The sequence below is a fragment of the Patagioenas fasciata genome, chromosome 4, assembly GCF_037038585.1.
Source record: "Patagioenas fasciata isolate bPatFas1 chromosome 4, bPatFas1.hap1, whole genome shotgun sequence".
Classification (NCBI taxonomy): Eukaryota; Metazoa; Chordata; class Aves; order Columbiformes; family Columbidae; genus Patagioenas; species Patagioenas fasciata.
In genome coordinates, this window is record NC_092523.1 from 76,946,870 (window position 1) to 76,968,975 (window position 22,106).

A 22,106-nucleotide genomic window follows, 5' to 3' on the forward strand; every position below is an offset into this window, starting at 1 on the left:
GCCTCCCTGGTTCTGCAAGGAGGGAGAACTTGGTCCTCCTTGTAGAGAAGGCACATCTGTGAGCCATCACCGCTCTCCTTCACTCCACTTCCAGAGGCTGTTTTAACAAGACTGTGAGCTACAAACACCCCAGCTGTTGGTCTGACATCTGGAGAAAAGCGATTGTCTTCTTCTTATAATCTTAGGACATAGGAAATTTATTTCTTCCTTGAAATAAAGGGGTTTTTTTAAAAAGGACTCTCTTAGACACTAGAATGTCAGAGGCCAGACTCCCTGTTAAGGCAAATCAGTGTATCTCTTTGGACAGCTCTGTAGTAGTGTCAGTTACAGAACTATGGATGTAACCATTACATAGAGAAAAGATGGATATACATTCCCATGTGTATATACATATGTATACCAATATACATACCCATAACAGATACTCGGTATATTCTTCAAATGAGCCTCACCTCAGTTATGGCCGGAGAAAATCAGCAGTGACTTCCTTGAAGTCAAATTACACCAATGAAAGAAATGTGCCCACCAAAGTCCATTACACGCAGAGGTTGCAGGATCAGCCCCTAACATACACCTCATGCCATGCTGGCGTTATGTACCGGGGTCAAAGTATTACTGTTGCTGCACATTCTCCAGAGTCCAAACTATAAGGCTCATATCTTTATATGACCTAATAAAACTAATGAGATTTCCTCACATCTTCTGAGGTCAACAAAGACCTCAATTTTTGACTCAAACTTTCAGCTGTATGCACCAAAGCACCCAAGTCCATTTTTGCCCTGCAGCTGGTGCCGGTGGGCCCCAGCTCCCACTGTTTGGGTGAATAAGACACCCCCATTTCTGCCATGGGGGACAGAGATGCCCAGCCAAGCTACTGCCTAAACGTGAGTTGTGTCTGTCACTCGCCCACAGAAAGTGACGTCTGTGTCCACACCTAAGCTCCACGGAGTATCTTCTATCCTCTTTCAATGCTCTGCCCCTTGACCTGCAGAGCTGCTCGTACAAAATGCTTTAATATGCAGCTTTAAGCCATGGGGTGCCAAGTTTGTTCTATTGCTGGGGGGAACTCACCATTTGGAACGACCTATCAAAATAGTGAAATGCAGTTAGGTGGCTCTTTCTCAACATTTGCGACTCCTCAGGGCTTAATTTTGCTTTGTCACCACTTGGCAGACTTCAGAAAACATTGCATTACCCTGTGTCGGCGTTTGAGGACAACACTGAGCAACGCTACTGCTTTGGAACATGCAATATAAGGAAAACAGATTTAAAAATCAAAATGCATAAGCAGTTTCTTCATTCTAAGAAAAAGCACATCTGAATATTATGTGAATTTGTTAGATGCCTTTTTACTTCTTAAAAAAAGCAACCAAACAAAGGGGCTTCTATCAGTAACTGATCTGCAGTCTTTTAATGCCCAAAGGAAAATATTCTTCCTAGGGACAGTGGTGCATTCAGACTTGTGCGATGCTGGCATGCAAGGCTAGATATTAATAGTAACGTGTGAGGTTTTAAATAGATGCTAGCAAAAGCAAATGCAAATCTAGCTATTTTAAAGGTAATGCAGGGCATAGGAACCACGAATGAAACAAAATATTACAGCAAATACTAAATACCAACAGCAGTTAAAGGTCAGTGTCTTACTATAGTGACACCACAGTTTTGTGACTTTAACATAGCTGTAGTAAACCTGAAACCAGCACTAAAACTGAAAGAGTGTGTATATCTGGAACTAATGAAACTTGAGATAAACATTGATGCAGATGAAAAGGGTATTATGGTAGCAAGCACTCGTATGTTTGCTAACTTTGTGTGCCTCATTAACCAGGGGCGAACAGATATCTACATATTTTGGCTGCCCAAAATATACTTCTCTCATATAATATAATCCCGGTCTCCAGAACTGACTCTTGTACCAGGGCAGCATTCCTACATGAAGTCATCCGAAGGCAAAAGAACATTGCCCTTCGTTGAGTATTGACACTAATGTTCAAAAAGCTAATTGGCGGTGGTCTTTAAAAAGATGAAGCGTGAAGGCGCGTACCCCTTTTTAGGGGGCAGAGGGAACACAGCATTGCTGCGGGACCTTTGGAGCTAGAAATCTGCTCTGAGCAATGTCACCACTTAAAAATACATTGCTGGCCTCTGTGTGAACTCGGTAGTGTCATCAAAACCATCTGATAAAAATAAGATTTTCTGACTTTTTCCTCCTCACCCGCCCTGCCACCACGGTGATGGCAGCTGCACAAAGGAGAAACCCACCCAAACCATGACTGACCTTCAGTGTTCAGTTTTGGGCCCCTCATCACAAGAAGGACATTGAGGTGCTGGAGAGAGTGCAGAGGAGGGAACGGAGCTGGTGAGGGGCTGGAGCACAAGTGTGATGAGGAGCGGCTGAGGGAGCTGGGGGGTTCAGCCTGAGAACAGGAGCTGAGGGGAGACCTGATCGCTGTCTGCAACTGCCTGAAAGGAGCTTGGAGCATGGAGGGGTTGGGCTCTGCTCCCAAGTGACAAGTGATGGGACAAGAGGAAATGGCCCCAAGTTGCACCAGGGGAGGTTTAGATTGGATATTAGGAAAAAAGTCTTCCCAGAAACTGTTGTCAGGCATTGGAACAGGCTGCCCAGGGCAGTGGTGGAGTCACCATCCCTGGAGGGGTTTAAAAGGCTTGTAGACGAGTTTCTTAGGGACATGGGTTAGTGCTGGAGTTGGGTTATGGTTGGACTTGCTGATCCTGAGAGTCTGTTCCAACCAAAATGACTGTGATTCTAAGAAGGCTGCAGATGTGATTCACCACTGGCATACACCTTATTTTCCACTGTAAACTATACAAACAACCCAAGTCTGATAAGAAGCTAAATGCATCCTGCAGCACACAGTTAAAATGATTTATTTTACTGACTTTCAGAACAGGTTGAGAAATAAACCCCTGCACCACATCCATCATATACTGCAGGACCTACCGCAGCAGGTCTGAGGTGGCAGGGAGGGGGCATCCCTGTCCGTATCAGAAAACGTGCATCTTGGCATCAAGAATGGTAAAAGATTAAAGTCTTCAAACTGCTGAATGACCTCCAGCAGCAAGTGTAAAAGTTTCTGCATCGCCAATATTTTTGGAGCAGCTTTCACACCTGCGAGCAACAGTAGAGCTCTGACATGATGCAAAAAGAAGCAGAGCATCGATGCAGTTCTTAATGTCACCAATAAGAAAGAGCGATTTGCCGAGAGTGTCACCAGCCCCAGAGCTACACCAGGCACTGCAGGAGAGCTGGGTGTGCGCCACGGCGGGATGAACCCCTGGGAAACAAGGGGCAAATCACACAGGGAAACATCGCAGAATGTCAGGTATTGGAAGGGACCTGGAAAGCTCATCCAGTTCAATCCCCCCATGGAGCAGGAACACCCAGATGAGGTTCCACAGGAAGGTGTCCAGGCGGGTTTGAATGTCTGCAGAGAAGGAGACTCCACAACCCCCCTGGGCAGCCTGGGCCAGGCTCTGGCACCCTCACTGTGAAGTTTTTTCTCATATTTAAGTGGAACCTCTTGTGTTCCAGTTTGAACCCATTACCCCTTGTCCTATCACTGGTTGTCACCAAGAAGAGCCTGGCTCCATCCTCATGACACTCGCCCTTTCCATATTTACAACCATTAATGAGGTCACCCCTCAGTCTCCTCCAAGCTCCAGAGCCCCAGCTCCCTCAGCCTTTCCTCACACGGGAGATGCTCCACTCCCTTCAGCATCTTTGTTTCCCTGCGCTGGACTCTCTCCAGCAGTTCCCTGTCCTTCTGGAACTCACGTGCATTTGTTACTATTGTACCTTTTTTGTGTTTTCTGTATTAGACTGGAAGCCGGTGCCGTCGGGACCGCAGCCGGCCCAGGGACCGGCGCACAGCGCAGCCGCCTCTGCCCATCGCCCGCCATTTGCATCTCGGGGCGGTGCCCGCTGGCGCCACGTGACCGCCGCCCGTTGCTCGCCGGGATTTGCAGTCGCGGCGCTGCGCACGCGCTGTGCTGCTCGTCTCGTCCCGCCCCTCCTGGCGCGTGGGGCGGCTCGCGGTACGTTACACCCCCGGTCCCCCCGGGGCGGGAAGGGACGAGGGGGCGCTCGGGTTTCCTCACAGGGAGGGGGGGGAATGGCCGCCTCCTCACACCGCTGGTCACCCCCGGCTGTCGGTGCCGCCTGCGCGGGGGTCACGGCCTTTCCTCCCCGCTCCCGTTGAGTTATGAGGTACTTCGGCGCGTGAGCAGAAATAACGCGTGTGTTTCTCTCTATATAACGTGTGTATACATAGATACGCGTGTATATATAGCTGTGTGTGTGTGTATGGATACGTGTCTATATATACACGCACAGATGTACGTACAGCAGCCGGGCTGTGCGGGGCCTGGGCCCGAGTCCCTGGGCCTTGTGTCCTGATGCCCCCACACAGGGGAATCCGGTGCGTCGGCTAAAACGCGTCTGGTTTTCCTCTGTTTTCTGTGTTTCCTGGCTTTTCTGTTACTGAAGGAGCCAGAGGATTGTTTTTTTCTGCATGTGGGCTCTGTGGATGCAGCGTCCAGAAGAGGTGAAGGGTTTGGAGGGTTGAGGGGCTGAAGTCACTGGGTTTGTTCAGCCTGGAGGAGACTGAGGTGACACCTCATGGCGGTTACAGCTTCATCACAAGGGGAGCAGGTGCCGAACTCTTCTCTTTAGTGACCAACGACAGAACCCAGGGAATGGCAGAAGATGTGCCAGGGGAGGTTTAGGTTGGGCATGAGGAAAAGGTTCTCCACCCAGAGGTGCTGGACACTGAACAGGCTCCCGGGGAGGTGTCACAGCCCCAACCTGACAGTGTTCAAGAAGAGACTGGACAACGTCCTCAGGCACACGGTGTGACCTGTGGGGTTGTCAGTGCAGGGGCAGGAGTTGGACTTGATGATTCCTGTGGGACCCTCCCAACTCAGGGCATTCCGTGATCCTCCAGTGAAGCAGTTATCTTTAGAAAACTGTGACTGTTGAGCGCAGCAGCGCTACTGCTGTGGAAAAAATACTACTTGTCATTGAAAAGGAAAGGGTATAATTGTAAGTGATTTGAATGCAGACTGCTTTGCTGAGTAACAGTTCAGTCTATCCATCTCCTGACAGTGGCCAGTGTCAGTGTTTGGCCAGTGTCTTTGATTCTCAGAAGACATAAACATTGATTTGCAGGTGTGCAGCTTACTCACACTTTTTTTCCCCCCTATGATGTCTTTAGTCACTTTATATTTCTCTAACATGCTGCCATAGCTATATTGCAAGATACCTTTTAAATTTTTTCTGTGTGTGTATTTGAGAATAGTTTGTGTACACGTAATAGTACTGCTAATGTTTTTTCTTTGATGTTTAATCCAGTATGATTTCCTACTTTTGTGCAGTTGTGTTTTCAACAAGTTTTGAATTGGAAACCGTTAAATAGCTGCAGGTGTAGCCAGCAGAGTTTTAGATGTGATCCGAATACAGGTCCTAATCTTACTAGTATTATATATATTACTGTTTGCAGAGGCACTTATCTAACTTCAAACAAAAAAAGACCATCTCTTATTTATTATTTTTTCTTTATTCAGGTTTATGGTAGATGTAGAGTGATATTTGTTCTAATTGAACTTCTTGTTAATAACACTTATGCTGTTTTGTTTCTTACAGAATTGGTGAGAGAAGAGCTTGCTTTTGAATAAATATTTATCACGTGTTAAGAAACAAGTCAGTAAACCCAGCCCAGAGCTAATGTCGTCAGAAACACCAACAGAAAGTCCAGAGGTACCAGCGGAAAATACCATGTCCCCTGAAATTCCTGATGTAGAAGAGAAGTTGAAGTCAAGTGACAACCCAGTAGAAGGACGGGAGGCCAGCTCAGACAAAGAAGAATGCCTGGAGCCCATGTCTAAGAGGCAAAGGAAGAAGCTATTGAAGCAGAAACAGTGGGAAGAACAGAAAGATCTACGCAGGTATGGTTTCCTAGGATCATGTGTGGTATTTGGTGCTAATAATAAAGATTTGTCAGCAGAATTGCACATAGGTTGCTTTAGCAAATCAAGGAAGTTGAATGAGTTTTTTTCCATGCCAGGTTTAAAGCAGTAGTCACAGGCTACTCCATCTACCTATGAAGAAGCTATAAAGGTAAGCATCCTCGCTTCATACTAGAAATGTTCCTCAACTTGAAGAGGATATGAGGAGGGATTCATACTCACACGTCTATGGCTTGTCAAAAGGCAGAAATAATGTGTGGCCTTGTTCCTTTCTGGGTGGGCTGCGCCCTCTTTCCCTGATGCTGTCAAACTTGGTGAATCTTACAAAGGCAGTGAATAAAAATAAATTATTTTGAGACATTAAATGGTGTGCTATAAGTTATGGTGACTTATAATCTGTTAAATAGTTTTGGAAGATGGTCAGCTTCTGTATCACTAGGTTGTTGAGAGAAAGCAGATCTGCAAATGGTCATGGTTTATCCTAGTCCTGTTGGACGTGAAGTGTACCTTCCAAGGCAGTGGCTGTTAAGGTGTCTTGTCTGTGAAATTTGATCTCCCACTGCCCACTTCCATCAGGGGAACAGGGAGAAGAAACAATTGCTTCAGAAGCCTTTTGAAAAACTGCAGTGAAACAGGAGGTAAATTGCCTTTCACATTCTGATACTGCAATTTTGGTGATCGTTTTGATTGCTTCTGTTATGAGACCTGACTGGGAGCACCCTTAAATCCATTAAATCCACTGTGACTCCCACTTCATTGAATTTGTGTCCGATGTCTGTCTTTCATAGGTATATACAGAACTTCACAAAGACAGGGTGTGTGTTTTGTGCTGGGACAAGCCTAGCAGAGATGCAAGCAATAGGATAAGTTTAAACTACCACAGTCGTGGGACAGACACCTTTGATCACAGAAGCTTGCATTTATGTGCCTAACATGTACCTCAGCAGATTTGGCACTGCTTTTTGAAGATTTATTTGGTTTTTTGTTTATGTAGGCAGAAACGAAAAGAAAAACGCCAGAAGAGAAAACTAGAACGTCAGTCAAAATTGGACTCCAATAACGAAGGGAATGACAGAAAGCGTATGCGAAGGGAAGTTGTTCCTAGTACACTTCGCCTCATTGTGGACTGCAGCTTTGATGACCTGATGGTGCTAAAGGTAAAAGAAACTTACCCATCACATACAAATGTGGAAGGGTTCTCCAGTGATGGTGTTGATACAATGTCAGAGCACAAAAAACAGAGAGAAACTTGCAGAGGACAATTAGTGTGTTTCAGACCGTGATGACTCCCAGACCTGCTTACGTCACTTGCTGAATTTTTTAGGATTTAGAATGTACCCTTATATAAGTTTGCCAAATATTTTGTTTATGGAGATGCTGTAAGTTGTTTGATTCCAAAACCAGGAATATAGAAAGTTTGTGCCATGCTTTCACTGTGAAGTTAGATGCACTTCTACCTCAAAATGCTTTTGCTAGAGGGGGCTGCAAATGCCACATCTAGGTACTTTCTCTTTCAAAGTGGGTTTGAGGGTCTGAACCGTGTTAGTAAGTATCTGTGGAAATGATGATTTTGATTATTATGAGGATACTGAGCTTTTTCTCTCAGTCACGTGTGAGGCAGTTGGGACAGGAGGACACTGCCCCATCTCTTTAAGATTTTAGAATGGATGAAGGAACAGGTGAGGTGATCGCAGGATAGGTAAATATGAGAAAGATCAGTGTGATACCCAGCCACTGGTCAAGATGCTTTGTGTGGTGTTTTGAGATCAAAACAGCTTTAACTCTACGAGGAAGGTACGTTAATCTGTAAGAGTGCAGCCTGTGGTTTCTGGGGCAGACCTCTCCCTTCCGTGTTGCTGTGAGCCTGTCTGCTCCTGGCAGGGACTTCGCTGCCCTGCCAGACTGCTTCAATTTGAGCTTTTGCAAAGCCTGTCTGGCCAGTTCTTGAGTGTAATGGTCTGGCTGCTTCTTGAGTCTAATGCAGAGCATGTATAGCACTGATGCAGGCTAGTGCAAAATTTTGGGGAAGCTCCAGTTGGCATTTTGGAACTTAGGTCCCTGAGGAGCCCTTCAGCAGTGCCCCAGAAGAGACCCCCTTGATAGTTTCAGAGATGCTGACTGGATGTTTCCTGCTGAGCTGCTGCTTTTGTAAAAAGTGTTTCCTTCCATGGTCAGGCAGAGCCCTTGTTAGGCCTGATGTAAAATCTGGCACTTCTGGAGGTGTTTAGGAAGGGTGAAGCGTTCTGAGTGAAGATGGTTGTGGACTTTAGCGATGGGGTTTCTCTAGTGTCTGTAAAAGCTCGCATTGCAATATTGTAGTTATAAAGCCTAGTTTAGGTTCAGTCCTTTGGAGATATAGAAACATTCTCAAAGCATTACGTGATTTGGAGCAATATAATGATGTTTCATCTTAAAATGGGAATCAGTTGTATTTACAAAACACTGCGTTTGGGTCACTGAGAATAAAGCTATGTAAATTACCTTACGAAAACTAAGTCCGCTGCACATTAAATAGTACTAGTTAACTGTTGTCCAAATTATCAGATCAAAATGCCAGAGCCAGCCACTAAATTAGTTGCATTGTTCTGGGGGTCTTCAGGTTAATTATGCATCTTTAATTTTCTTAGCATTTTCCCTGAGTATTGTCAAAGTGATAAATCTGCTTGATTTCTCAGATTAATTTTGAGGATGTTATTACATATAATTAAATCCCAAGTGATCTTTTTTGATTGATTGGTTTGTTTCCTGGAATGATGCAAATCAACCACATTCATGGAGGTGTCTAAACACACTCTTGTGGAAGACGCGTGTGTTTCCTTGTCAGCATAACACTTTGAAATGGCTGTTTCGGGGTCTGATGTCCACACTCTCTCAGTAGTCACTTTTGCCAGTTAAAAGCTTCCTTTTTCTCTCTTTAGCTTCTGACTGGCTCATGGTAAAGCATTTTGTGGTGGTCTGTCTGAAGGACTATGTAAAAACAAATTGTGTTGTATACAGGATGTTAAGAAGCTCCACAAGCAAATTCAGAGATGTTATGCAGAAAACCGCAAAGCATTTCATCCTGTGCAGGTACGTTTAAGCAAACTGAGCACTGACTGTATTCCCATGTACAAAGCATGGGAGAAAGGCAGCTGTGACCCAAGTGGTCAGAACTGTAGTAGAAAAAAAATATATTTAAGGTGCCTCTTTTTAGTAAGAAAATTACTTTTATTGTAATAGATTTATTTTTTCAACCCACGTTATAAAAATCCCCATATTTATGAAAATGTATGTATGAGTGCCAGATACTGGTGTGTCAGTAAAATACTGTTGATAGTCAGTTTATCTGTGACAGATTAAAAAAAAATGCATAAGTGCCTATTTGTCTTTTAAATGTATCACTAACTGTATAAATATGGTATTAGTACCATTTTCAAATAAAAAATAATTAAGAGTTTGTTAGTAGTTAAGAGTAGAAAAAGTCTTCTACAGAGAAGAAACAGATTGACATATTAACATTTCAGTGCTTTGTACCTGTTGTTTGTTCTTTTTGAAGTTTTACTTGACCAGCCATGGAGGACAGTTGAAAAGAAACATGAATGAAAATGACAAAGGATGGGTGAACTGGAAGGTGAATAATTTACTGTTTCTTTAAAAAGAAAAAAGAAATCATGTAAATAGTTGCCAACAAGGTCGTTAGCTGTGAAGGACCTGTGCTTTTTCCACATGGGTTTTCCTAAGACATCAGAGCAATAGCATTTTAGTAATAGCTTGGCTCTTTGTGCTTTTAATTAATTTAACTTACATAAGCCAAAATAGCTTGTCTTGAATCTAGATTTGATTTTTGCTTGAAAAACCGCACATATGCCCATTTTCACCTGATTTCATTGAATAGATTCCATTCTCTGATAGACTGAGCGAGCCTACTTGATTTAGGCAGTTCTGGCAGTTCTCTGTCGTGACAAGCGCTCTTCTTTTCTTGGGGAAGAGTAAGACTTTGAATTCATGAGGTGATTCTCTTGCATGCACCTTCATTTCCATTATGTTGCCTCTCAACACTGAAGTGTTCTTTAGAGAAGTAGCTTGGTTTATGGTCAAACTCATGTTGGTTTCCCTTGCGAGTCCCTGTTAAACCAGTATTCCAACAGCTTCAAATGAAGAGCACTTTGCGTAAATGAACTGTTCTACTTTCAGCATGTCTTGTACGGTAGCTGCTTTGCAAAAGCAGAGCATAAACCTCTTGTATCAAGCCAGTTAATCTTAACTGTTTACTTCTGGTTTCACTTTTTTTGGAAAGGTGGATTTGAAAATTATTTGGACACCTACCAGAAATGTGGTAACAATTGAATAAAATCACAGGATTTTTAAGGATTTGTAAAGTGATTTTGGGGTTTCAGAAAACTTCCTGATTTTTTATGAGTGAGTGCTGTAGAGGCTGTGGATTATTTATGCAGAGGTCAATCTGCAATATGCTTATGTACTTAAACACGAAGGAGGTGTGTTGAATGACTGCATACTGTTGGATTTATGTTTGCTAGTTCCATCTTGGGTCTGTAAAGCTTGTCCAGAAATTCATCAGTTGAATGTACCTTCTGTTGGCTACCTTTTTTTTTGAGGATATCCAAATTAGAACAGAGCACTACAGTGAGCTAATAAAGAAAGAAGACCTGGTATATCTTACCTCAGATTCCCCGGACGTTCTCAGTGAGCTTGATGAGAAGAAAGCCTATGTGATTGGAGGACTGGTGGATCACAATCACCACAAGGTAAACTGTGGATGTGTTTCTTTACAGATTATTTTTGTTTGGCACATATTTGACACTAATGCTGTTCATGTGTAAACTGACAAAAATAAATAACAAGAAAACTTATTAAAAAAATACTTCAAAAATTTTTTGAATAAATGGGAAAAAAACCCAACTTGCGGTAGCAGCGGCTTGTGTTCCCAAGTGCAGACATGCTGAACTTTTTAGGATTTTATCTTTTGATTTTAAATATAGGAATGGAATTCATAACACTGCTCAGCTTACTGAGGGCTGTATTTGCAGACAGAGGGGTTTGGTTTCTGTTCATGCACTTGTGTGTGTGTGCATGCACTTGTATGTGCACGTGCCCAAATATAGATAAAGAACAGCGCTTGAAACTTGGGTGTCCTTTTTTAATAAGTTTGCTTGGCAGGAGAACTTGGCTGAGTAACAAACATGCCTGGGGATCTGGTTCCATACCTGTACATGGGATCGTGCTGTGTGGACCTGGAATGTCATAGAGAATGCAGCTGGGAAATTAAAGCACTGTTACTGCTTTTCTTCAAAGGCCCTCCTATGTAATTTCTGGTGACACTGAAATTTCAATGTGATGCTAAAAAAAGAGATGGATCTTAAGCCTTACCAAATGGTACTTCAACGCTTAGTCCACAGTTAAAGCCTAGGGGGGAGTTAAAGCAGATCCTTTATGTAGTCATGGTATTAATTGTTTACACATTTTTAAAGGTGGGGCGTTTCATGTGGTTTTGTTTTGTTTTTTCCCATCTTGGGCACAGGACTTGCCAGGTTTAAAAAAAGCAAGCAATTTTTTTTTTTATCCTTTTCTCTCAAAAAAATATCCACTTTCTGCAATCTGAGTAACTTTGTACTTAAGCATAAATACACCTTTAAAACGGGCTCTGGCTGACACATTCTAGAGCTGCAGCTGCACGAACAAGTTTTATTTACATACTTTTTGACCATACATCACAATCTGAGGTATATCCAAAGTACGAATTTTTCCAAAGGTAGCCCTTGAAGCCCTTGTCCAACTGGGGTAAATTTCTTTTTGTAAATATCTTCTAAAGCAACATCATGGCAGCACTGGCAAGACTCTTGCCAGAAAACGATACTTGTAGTAATGTGTATGGGCTGATCTGAAATGGTCATTCTTAGTCCAATTGTTCTGCTGTCTTTCCTACAGGGAATTACTTACAAAAAAGCTGTAGAGCAGGGAATTGGTCACGCACAGCTCCCACTTGGAAACTTCGTCAAGATGAACAGTCGCAAAGTATTAGCTGTCAATCATGGTAAGTTTTAAATCACACAATAATGATGTTATTACAGAATATACCTGTGATATTCAGAATCTGAACCCTTAAAATGTGCACTGTTGTCCAGATACCTAATTATTGTTTTATTATGTTGCTATTTCTTGAATCTAGTTGCCTTTGGGATGCAGTAATTGCTCTGCCTTTTAAACATTTTAGATATGGTTGAAGGTAATGGATGGTGTCCTAGCCACTGAGAATTGCACCTCCTGTTCTGTTGGCTTGTCTCATGAGTATTTTTAGCATTCTTACCATCCTAGTCTTGTTTCCAGGCTTAATGTATAAGTGAGTAAAATGTTGGGAACTATCTCATGTATTGTCCCAGGGGAGGATAAACATATGACGTGTTTTCACCTCTTTGGACAGCTTAGTTTAGCAGTAACTACTTAGGTACCTGTAGACTCGCCTCATTTGGTATCTGCAGTACTCCATGTGTTGAGCTTTCATAACTGTATTTTTACCTGGTTTCCTGGTTCTGATTGAAGTATACAATTACTTAACCAAGTCTTGAATCCCACTCTTTTAAAACTTTTTAGTTTATTATTAGATTGTATTTTAGCGTCATTAAACAAAAATACCTGCAAAATGCAGCCTACTCAGACCTTTATGGAAATTTTTGACATGGTGTCCAAGTCTTTCTTTTGCTCCACTACAGCTTCTTTTATTTGATCTTACCTTGCTTTATTTAAAGTTTATTTTATTATGTAACTCATTGTTTGATGCTAACTTTATTTTTTTTAAATGTAATTGACTGATGAGGTATGTGTTTGCATGATAATACAGATTATTTAAATGTGGAGAATATAGTGTATCATTGGTATTAAAACGTGTCAAAACCCACGTATATGTAAGATTTTACACACTTCTAAAACTTGATATTTAAATGTTGCTTTATAAATGCAGGAATAGAACTTGTGTTATTCATCACAAGTTATGATAGCTGTAGCTTTCTGCTGGATTTTTTCTGCAGTAATCTTATACTGACCTCTAGTGTCAACATTTCTGCAGGCTGTCTTGTACATGTTTGAGCACTGGGTGTAAATTGGATCACATTGAGGCTTTCATTTATCTGCTTTATGGTCTTGCATATGTTTCTTGTGCCAGACTTTTATGCACCTGATTTCACTGCAGTTTGGCAAGATTTCATTTTGTGTGAGCTTGTCTTCCCTTGCCCTTCTAAAACACTTTCAAACTGTGTTTGAAAGGCTCTTAATAGATAGACCCTTTTCAAGGTAAAGATTATTGTAGAATAATAGAATAGTTTGGGTTGGAAGGGACCTCATCTAGTCCAACCCCATGCAATGAGCAGGGACATCTTCACCAGCTCACGTTGCTCAAAGCCCTGTCCAGCCTGGCCTGGGATGTCTCCAGGGATGGGGCATCCACCACCTCTCTGGCCAACAACCTGTTCCAGTGCTTTACCACCCTCAGTGTAAAATTGTACTATATCAGTATTTTGCTTAAGGTTTTGGGGCAGGAAAATAAAACCAACTCCACCACCACCAAAAGGAGAAGTACATTTAATATTTGTAATTAAGGCTCTGGTGTATTGTAACCCTAATAGCTTACAACCTAAACCCAAAAAGACAGCTTTCATAAGAGGTGCTACTCAGCATGAGTAAGGTGGACAGAATCAAGATGCCTCTCAGATCTCATACTACACATTTTGTGTAGGTGAGAAGGAGATTTGCACTGAGGTGTTTGTATATTGCTGTGAGTACATCCACCTCACTGCTTTGTGTAATTGCTCACCCTTTCTGTTTTGCTCTGGGTTCCCACCCTCAGCAGCAGATGAAGCTTGGAGAACACAGGATGGGCTCAACAAATGAGACTCTGGGATATGCCTGGTCCCTGTGGAACTACTTTTGATAGGTGTGAATTTGCACAGTCCTATAGAAGAAGAAACTATTTCTGAACTGCCTTGTCAGTCTTTGAAGCGCTTTAATTAAATGGGCCCTCTGGTGGTGGCAGATTGACTGCATTTTTAGCAGTGGAATTCGCTTGTTTCTTTTTACTTAATTATCTTTCTCTCTTGGGATTGAGTCTCTATATATTTCCACAGGTTGTTCGGTGGCTGCATTGCCATGTTAAAATGGCATGAGGAACACACATATGTGTGAAGTATTTGATGCTAGAAAACTGAAAAGCCATAAGGTGATGGGGTTTTTTTTAAGCTGGATCTGGCATTTTAAAACTTGGAAGATTTGAGATTCATGTAAAACACTGTATGCAAAACACAACGGCAGTGGTAGCTGAGAGAGTTTGTTTCCTGCTGTTCCGGTTTGTATCCCATGGCTGATGCTTTGTAGTGTATGTCACAGGACCATATTGCTCCAGTCCAGTCTGCAATGATGTCTACCAAGTGTTCTCGCTGCCTTTTTTTTGTCCTTGCCTAATATTTTTGTAGCTATTGCAGCCCATCTTAGACACCTTTCTTCTCCTGTGGAAGCCACTCTCCATCAGTTCTGATTCTACTGTGCAGATAAAGGAAGTTCCAAAGCAAAGGAGGAGAAATGTGCTCCTTATACTTTTGTTGTCTCTTAAGCCAGCATTTTTGCCGCAGATGCTTTCTGCAGTACCATACAGTGCTATTAATATAGTCCTTTGAGAGCTCATACCTTCACAGTACGTTTCAGGTGAATAACCTGCTTGGTGAAATGGCCAGCTCTTCAGCAGCAGTGTCACAGAGAGCAGCTGGCTGTTCAGTAAACCTGGATCCAGGAAACCTCTAGTAAAGTGACACTTCTGTAACTTGACTCTGAGCTCCATGCTGCTTCTCCCTTTCTGAGCGCCTGCCTAACCCTCTGGGAGGTTGGTTTTTTTTCCCCTCCACAGCTCCTTTGATCCTTTCTCATGTGCTGTCGCTTGGCATCAAGAACACATGTGCTGGGTGCATTCTTTGGTGCTGTTAGCACTATTCCTGTAGCCCCAAGCTTGAAAAGCCATCCTTCTGTCCTAGATTTGTCATCCAAGTCTGGCTTACAAGCTGTAGGGTCCCCTCGTGCCTTCTCTGCTGCTGTTGAGCCACAATCTGTGTTGAGAGGTGCTTTGGATAGCCTGGGATTTTTCTAAATAAGAATTTGCCAATTCATTTTGTATGTAATGCAATTTGGAGCTATTGTCAATTAGGGAAAGTTTTAGGAGCTGAAATAGGAGCAGGAAGGTGACTGGATGGTTAACATAATAGAGAAAGCAAGAGAGCGTCACAGAATTGGAGAATAATAAGGATTTTTACCATAATCTCAGATGGAAATGAAAAACAAAGCTAATTATAATAGGTTTTAGGAAGACTTTGGGCTGTCTGTATATTAGGGAAGGAGATGAAGTCATTGTTGAAATACATCCACAGCAGTATTCCCGTCCAACGTGGGAAAGCATTAGTGCCTGTACAGAAGACACTGGTGAGAGCTGAAGTACTGGGGGACATTTGTCTCTGAAAGAAGTTGATTCAAACTGGCCACTGCAGAAAAGCACTGCTGCAGTAACTGAGAGAACAGAGGGTTTGCCTGACAACCACACACTCAGTGCGCTTGGCTTTAGACCGCAGCAGTAGCAGAATTGCCTCGTCTGCTTCTGCCTGTACTTTATCGGCTTTACTCTGACGATGCCACAACTGAGTGCACGTAAACCTCTGTAAAGATGGATTTGGGGCTGTGTTCCTATCAGCAGTTCACTTCTCTCCCTGCAAGAGAGCTGATGGTCTTTCTTGATGTTGCAGTGTTTGAGATCATCCTTGCATACCTGGAGAAGAGAGACTGGAAGGAGGCCTTTTTCAGTGTCTTGCCGCAGCGGAAGGGGGCTGTTCCTTTGGGAGAAGCCAATGACCCGTCCAAACATGCTCCGTCTGGAAAGGAAGATCAAGACAATGAGTCAGACAGCAGTGAGGCTTCAGAATGAAAAGATGGGAAAGAAGAGACACACGGTTCATGGGATAAAACTGCGATGTGCAGTAGTTACACTTCAAAGACCATCTGCTGCCCTTGTGATACTGAATTGTCTCAGTGCTCAATAGTTCCATAGTTGGCCCAGAGCTGTTTGTGGACACAAAGGGTAAAGATAAATGCAGGTTTTTACCCTGAAACTTCCATATTAATAGCTTTTTTTTTTAAATAATAAATTAATGGCAAATGCAGAATTTATGTTGTTTCCCAAGGAAGCTATGTTTTTTTTTAATAAGATACCAAGTTGGGTGTATTACCCAAGAGCATTGGTAGTTACTATTTTAATGTATGCATTCTTCATTTCTGCTCTAAGGTTTCTTAAAAGCAGTTAATGACAAGCGTTCCTGTGACCTCAAAACCTGCTACTGCTAGTGCCTGTTGCAAAGTGTCCATGACACTCAAAAACAAATAAATCTGTTTTTTCTGAGCATCTCAGCAGACAGTCACAAGCAACCGAACGGCCTTTATCAGCTGAGCCACACTGATTCCTGTACCGCGTTTAGTCAGCTGGGGTCAGTAAATGAAATACGACTGTGGAGTTAAGCCAACGCTTACTTCGGCTTGAGTAGGATGGATGTCTGCACAAGTGCAAATCGTGTGCCTTGGTTGGCACGTGGTGCATGTTGAGTTGAGGTGGCACAGTCTGTTTTGATTACTCCTCGATCCTCTTAGCAAAATTTATCACACAGCCTCAGAACAATACCGGGAGGCAGGAACTCTTTCTGACAAGTCACTTGCTCAGTTTCTGTGTACCTGTTTTATCATATGATCCTCCATGTATTTTCTGCCAAATATTTTTCCTTTTAAAAAAAAAACTCATAGTCTGTCTTGGCTATTGGATGTTCTGACTCAACTTGTTTCTAACTAACTTAAGTGCTTTTGCAAGCAGTTTTGGAGCAAGTGCAGCTTTCACATAGGTTGGCTGAATAGTGTAAGAACATGTCATCATAACTAATCTTTGCTGAACTGAAATCAGAGGGCTGATCCTGTATGATTTGGCTTGTATCCATTTTTATTCCTCCCTCTGTTGCGACTGCTTTCAAATGGAAACTAGAAGTGGGATCCCTGCAGGTCCCTGAGGCCTGTAAAGGGTTGGCAACTAACTGGTTATGACGTTAGGCACTCACTGCACTTCTCTCTATACTTTCCAAGTAACTGTAGAAAAGCTGCTTCTGGTAAAAGTATGGATTGTGGTTTGTTGCTCAAGTAACGTGGGGGTTTTTTGTTAGGCTTTACAAGAACATGATTGCTTTTGTTCAAGAAACTAGATCAGCCTTCTTATAAAAGTATTGCTGTTTTGATTTCTGTAACAAAAAGTGCAGCGTAAGTATACCCACCATGTATTACACTGATTCTCTGATAGAAATGTTTAAAGCAGTGAAATTACAAGGAGTTACATCTTTACAGCTGAGGTTCTGCGTGTTAATGCACATAGCACCTATTAAACCTGAACTAAGACTCTTCAGTCTCTTTAAGGTTTTCTTAAGACTATTTCATACATGTGCCTCATTTACTCAGGATTGAGATTGCAAGAGCAGGTTGCACAGACAAACTGGGGGCTTTGGAGATGTTCTGAAAGAAGCCAAAAGCATCTTAGGGGATTGTTTTGTGCCTTAAAGCACAGCCTGAGCCTGTCTTACATCTTTTCCAGTTAAATTAGATAAACACGCACCCCCATGTGTGTGCACTTGTTTTTTCAAGTCAAACTGTTGCAAATCTAAAGCTTACCTGTCTATGGAGAAATAGAATAAAAGGATGGTCTGGTTTGTTGCTCTTGGAAGGTCCTAGTGCTAACTCCACCAGGTCACAGCAGCTTGGTGAGTAGCTGTTGCCTGTTCATCTGCGTTGCTTCTCCCAATCATCTGGTCTCAACCAGCTTGTACTCACTGCTTCCTTAACCAGTAGTCGGCATTGCTGCTGTTTATCTTTTCTGCTAACCTGATCAGGTGATACGAGGCTGAAGCGTGCCTGTTGCCACGAGCTATGTCCTCAGGATGTGATGACTGGTGGGGTTTTGATGGGCACAGCCCTCTGACTACTGCTGCAGTCCTCAGCCTTTCAATATCCTACAGTTCTGCAACCATCTAGAAAAGGCTCTTCTTGGCAGAAGTGGACTTGTACTGATGAGACTCCAAACTCTTTTCTAAGAGCTTGAGATACTTGGCTGTTCATTGGTGGAATCACCAGCACTAGACACAATCATACGAGAGTAGAGTGGTGATTTGCTTTCAGGCACAGGTGTGGAAGTTCTCAGGGAGAAATGATGGTGTGAGACACCCTGAAGGGCCATTCTTGCAATGAGTTCAGTGTAAAGTTATTGATGAAAACAGTTGAATTGGTTGGAGAACATGAAAATCACTCCAGCATCAGATCAAGTGCGAGAAACTGAAACTCATTTGTGAGAGTCTGAGAGAGTAGCTTGTGAAGGCAAGTGAGCTTGTGCAATTTGTGACACCTCCAGTCCCTGCCAGGATGCCACAGCTCATGGCAGACCCAGAAGGCAGACCTCCTGTCTTTCCAGCATCTTTTTGCAGTGAGAAAACTGAGAAATTTCACCCCAGTCCTGAAATACATACTCTGAATTTCGCCTGCTGTGTCTTTTTTTTTCCTCCCCGCCCCTGAGTGTTCCTGGTTGCCCCTGTGAAGCAGGACATGGACTTCCCGAGTAGCACCTCCTACCTCTGCAGCAGTGGACAGCTGTTCGAAAGTGGTCAAGTGACCGGGAATCTGTATCATGGCATTGGTGAGAAATTACGGGAGTGTGGCTTTCATGTTCATTTAATTGTAGTGAGGGACCTCTAGGCATCTGGCATTTGGCTTTTCAGTATTTTTAATCTATCGTGGTGCAGGGAATACATGTTAGATATTTTTTGCTGTTGTTTAATATATAACTGGTGCACGGTGGGTTGGAGAAGACAGTTCAACCCTGATTAAATTGTTTAGTCCAGGTGTGTGACGCGATTTTTTTTCTTCTGGAAGATGCTGTTAGTGTGTTTGTCCTTCCTTCCATGTCAGATAGAAACAATGTGTTTCTTTACTCACCTGCTGTGCATAAGTTATACAGTAGAGTTGATAATACTCAATGTTATTCTAGTGCTTTTTATTCTTTTTCTTAACTGCTTGCTGCAATTGTTTTAAATGCTGTACAACTACCTGAGCTCAAGTCCAGGGTGTTTTTCTGGAAGTTCTGAAAACGTACCCATATTTAGCTATAATGATAAAGCATATAACTCATACTTATTTGTGTGTTCATTGAACAGTGCAAAGATTTTACGTATTTATTAAATGGGCCAGATCTGCAGTGACAGGGTAACCTCTCTGAAGAGCAGTAAGTAAATACTTGCAGACAAATATTGGTTTTCAACCTGGGCGCTTCACAAAGCATTTAGAAATACTTGACATGGCTGCGTGCCTGTTTAAATTGGTGTGCTATCCAAACCTTCTCAGTAACGGCAGACCGATCCTAAAGACTGCAGACTCCCAGCTGTTGGGGGTAGGGACAAATGATAGTTCAGAGATGTGGCATCTAATTTCATTACAGGACATTACAAGCTGCCTCACCAGAGTGGTCTTAAGAGTTTTTCCATCTCTGCTGCACCCTGATGTGGCTGTAAAATCTGCTTCAGCTCCTCCTGCTAGAGAATCCAGATCACAGATGAAACAGGCAGGACGAAGTAAGGAGTCAGAGGACATGCACAACTTAAGCTTAGGATGAAAACTTGACTGGGCAACAGCAAAGCTGGGTTTGCCCCCCAGGTCTTGGGATACTCCTCTTCTGCAGCGGGAAATGGGAACGGAGCTGGTGGTTATTATTGTAGGCATGATTTGAAGACAGGGCTTTTGGAAATAGTACATTGAGCTCTGCTCTGAGCTAAGCTTCTCTTCCCTTAACATTGTGCTAACAGAATTTTTCTCCTTCCCCCTCAAACAACCAGAAGTTTTGAATGAGCCTGTCTGCACTGAATAGTCTTGCTCTGGAAAATAAAAGGAAGTAGGGTCGGTTTATCACCTTCCTTTGGTTTTGTGAGCATAAATTGACAGAGGTATGTTTAAAACAGATAAACCCTAATCATTCTGCTTTCACAGTTCACTCACAAGGCCTGAAAAAGGGCCAGATGCGTCTCTGTCGTTGTTGGCCTCTTTCAATGGCTTGCTGTTTGCATGGTGGTTTTAGTGTTCGTTTGGTGGTGTGCCGTCCATGTCCCGTCCCCCCCAGCATTGGATACTACAATTTGTGGTGCTTCTCTGCTAATAACGAGAGCTATGGAAGCAAATTGTAGCTTGCTGCAAGGCAGACATCTGCAGTCACTTTGCAAGCCAGATTTTGAAAATCCAAGGTCTTTTTTTCTCCCGGTGCCTCGGGCTTGACATGCATCTCTGCAGACTGTGTGTGTGTGGGCCCCTCTTTTTACCCCAGTATATCTGTGACCACACAGTCAAGTCTGCATGCAGGAGCTCTTTGTGCAGGCCTGGCTGAGTCACACAAAAAGATGAATCTGATGCCAAGAAGTGTTGCCTCTGTCCTATTTTTTTCATTTAACTCACTTCTCGTGTACCTACACAGCCTGGTTTGGTTGAATCACTTGAGGACTAAATATAAGAAGCATGAAATTATTTTCATGGAGATTCTGAACAGAAATCTTTATAATATAAGTGCTAAGATTACGTATTTATGTGAAGGGGACTGGGAGATGATTCAGTGGCTCTGAACAGGGGGCTCCAGTGGAAACGGGGTTTGTGTTGCCTCTGGGTGGCTGTGGCACAGGTGAGACTTCCGACAGACTGTGAAGCAGGATGGTCTCTTGTTTCCATATTGCTTTCTCAGTTGCGGTTCTTCCCTGGGAGCCGTGGGGCTGCTAGCACTAGACCTCTGTTTCTGTGTTGAGAGCAAAAGACACTGTTTCTCCTTTGCTGGAAAACATTTTGAAAAAGAAAGCTTTATATTATCAGGCCAAGCTTAGCATTATGTTAGACTGGTTTTGCAGCTGGGAGTATGGAAGCGCATGGACTCTAGCAAGGAAGCCTCCCTGGACACCACTTCGAAAAGCAGAGGTCGTTGCTTTGGAGGCTTCTTCTTTTTCCTTCTTGTTCTTATGTAAGATTACTCTTCACCCACACCTCCCATAGAGTTACAAACAATAGTAAATGCTGGTAGCATTAGAGCTGGCATGACTGGCTTTGTTAAAACGATAAAGTACTCTGGGACTGACTTTTGTTTCCTCTGTGTGCTTCAGAAGGGATACAAAGAGGTGACAGTGGTGTTTCTTGGGAGTACCAGTTGGTGTCTTGCCCTGACTGGGTAGAGGATGCAAAAGTGGTAGCTGAAAAAATCTGAGGCAGCCTGATTTAGCCTGCAAAGAGTGAGGGACAAATCCCAGAGTTGATCAGCAGATGGAGTTTCAGCTTGTGTATAACTTACAGGAGCAGATTCTCGTGAAGAGATTAAATCAGTACCTCTTGCTGCTATGTATGTTCTTTCTAGCAAGAGGCAGATGCAGTTGTACACATGTCCCTCCCCTTGCTGTATTTCTGAGTTGCACCAGTAAGGAGAAGATTTATATGAATGTCATATCAAGAGAAACCAATTGAGTGGCTGCAAGAATAGTGTGTCTTTGGTATCTAACTTTTAGACAACTTATTATAAATTCAGAGTTCAGATGTAGTTTGTCATATTGTCACTGAATTCTATGGTTCTAATTTGGGTCTTACTGCAAAGATAAAAGTTAGATCTTCTGAATATTCACAGTCTCTGTGCTGTTTCATTACTGTGTCTTAACATTTACAATGTCCATTACTCACAGTTTTTGTGTTTTGACTGGCCACAGATTCTCTTGTGGAAGACCTGAGTGAAAAAGAAAGAATTTCTGTCTGTACAACTAGTATAAACTGTGCACTGCAGTATACAGGACAGCACCCCCTTTTCTCAAAGAGTTTTCAAGTGCTCCTAAAACTTTGTGATGTTCCTATAATAACTACATTTGTATTGAAGAGTGTGGAGTTGTTTGTAGTGAGGAGCATTTTTTATTAAGGGTGTACATGATAAACTTCAATTACAAAGTTGCATTTTTCATGGGAGGAGAAACCAAAACTTTGTGATTATGAGGTTGAGCTTATCCCTAATCCTAGCA

The 22,106-nt window shown here is 42.7% G+C and overlaps 1 protein-coding gene and 1 long non-coding RNA gene across 4 annotated transcripts; one reads left to right on the forward strand and one right to left on the reverse strand.

Annotated features, from left to right (window-relative positions):
* The first annotated feature begins 3,985 nt into the window (after positions 1-3,985).
* TRMT10A (tRNA methyltransferase 10A) lies at positions 3,986-17,443 on the forward strand. Of its 2 annotated transcripts, none has more exons than XM_065837003.2 (8): positions 3,986-4,056; positions 5,663-5,964; positions 6,980-7,142; positions 8,983-9,054; positions 9,521-9,595; positions 10,581-10,730; positions 11,911-12,016; positions 15,756-17,443. In XM_065837003.2, exons 2-8 carry the CDS (start codon positions 5,744-5,746, stop codon positions 15,932-15,934), a joined length of 966 nt encoding a protein of 321 aa, XP_065693075.2. In that variant the 5' UTR covers positions 3,986-4,056; positions 5,663-5,743; the 3' UTR covers positions 15,935-17,443. The 2 variants fall into 2 exon arrangements, with proteins under 2 accessions (XP_065693075.2, XP_065693073.2); XM_065837001.2 differs by lacking the exon at positions 3,986-4,056 and adding an exon at positions 4,068-4,228.
* LOC139827858 (uncharacterized) lies at positions 10,849-22,076 on the reverse strand. 2 transcript variants are annotated; one of them, XR_011738948.1, is made up of 3 exons: positions 21,778-22,076; positions 17,707-20,854; positions 10,849-15,881 (listed from the first exon to the last, which is right to left on the reverse strand). It is a non-coding gene; the product is annotated as an uncharacterized lncRNA (long non-coding RNA). The 2 variants fall into 2 exon arrangements; XR_011738947.1 differs by having other exon boundaries at positions 17,707-20,889.
* Positions 22,077-22,106: the final 30 nt, after the last annotated feature.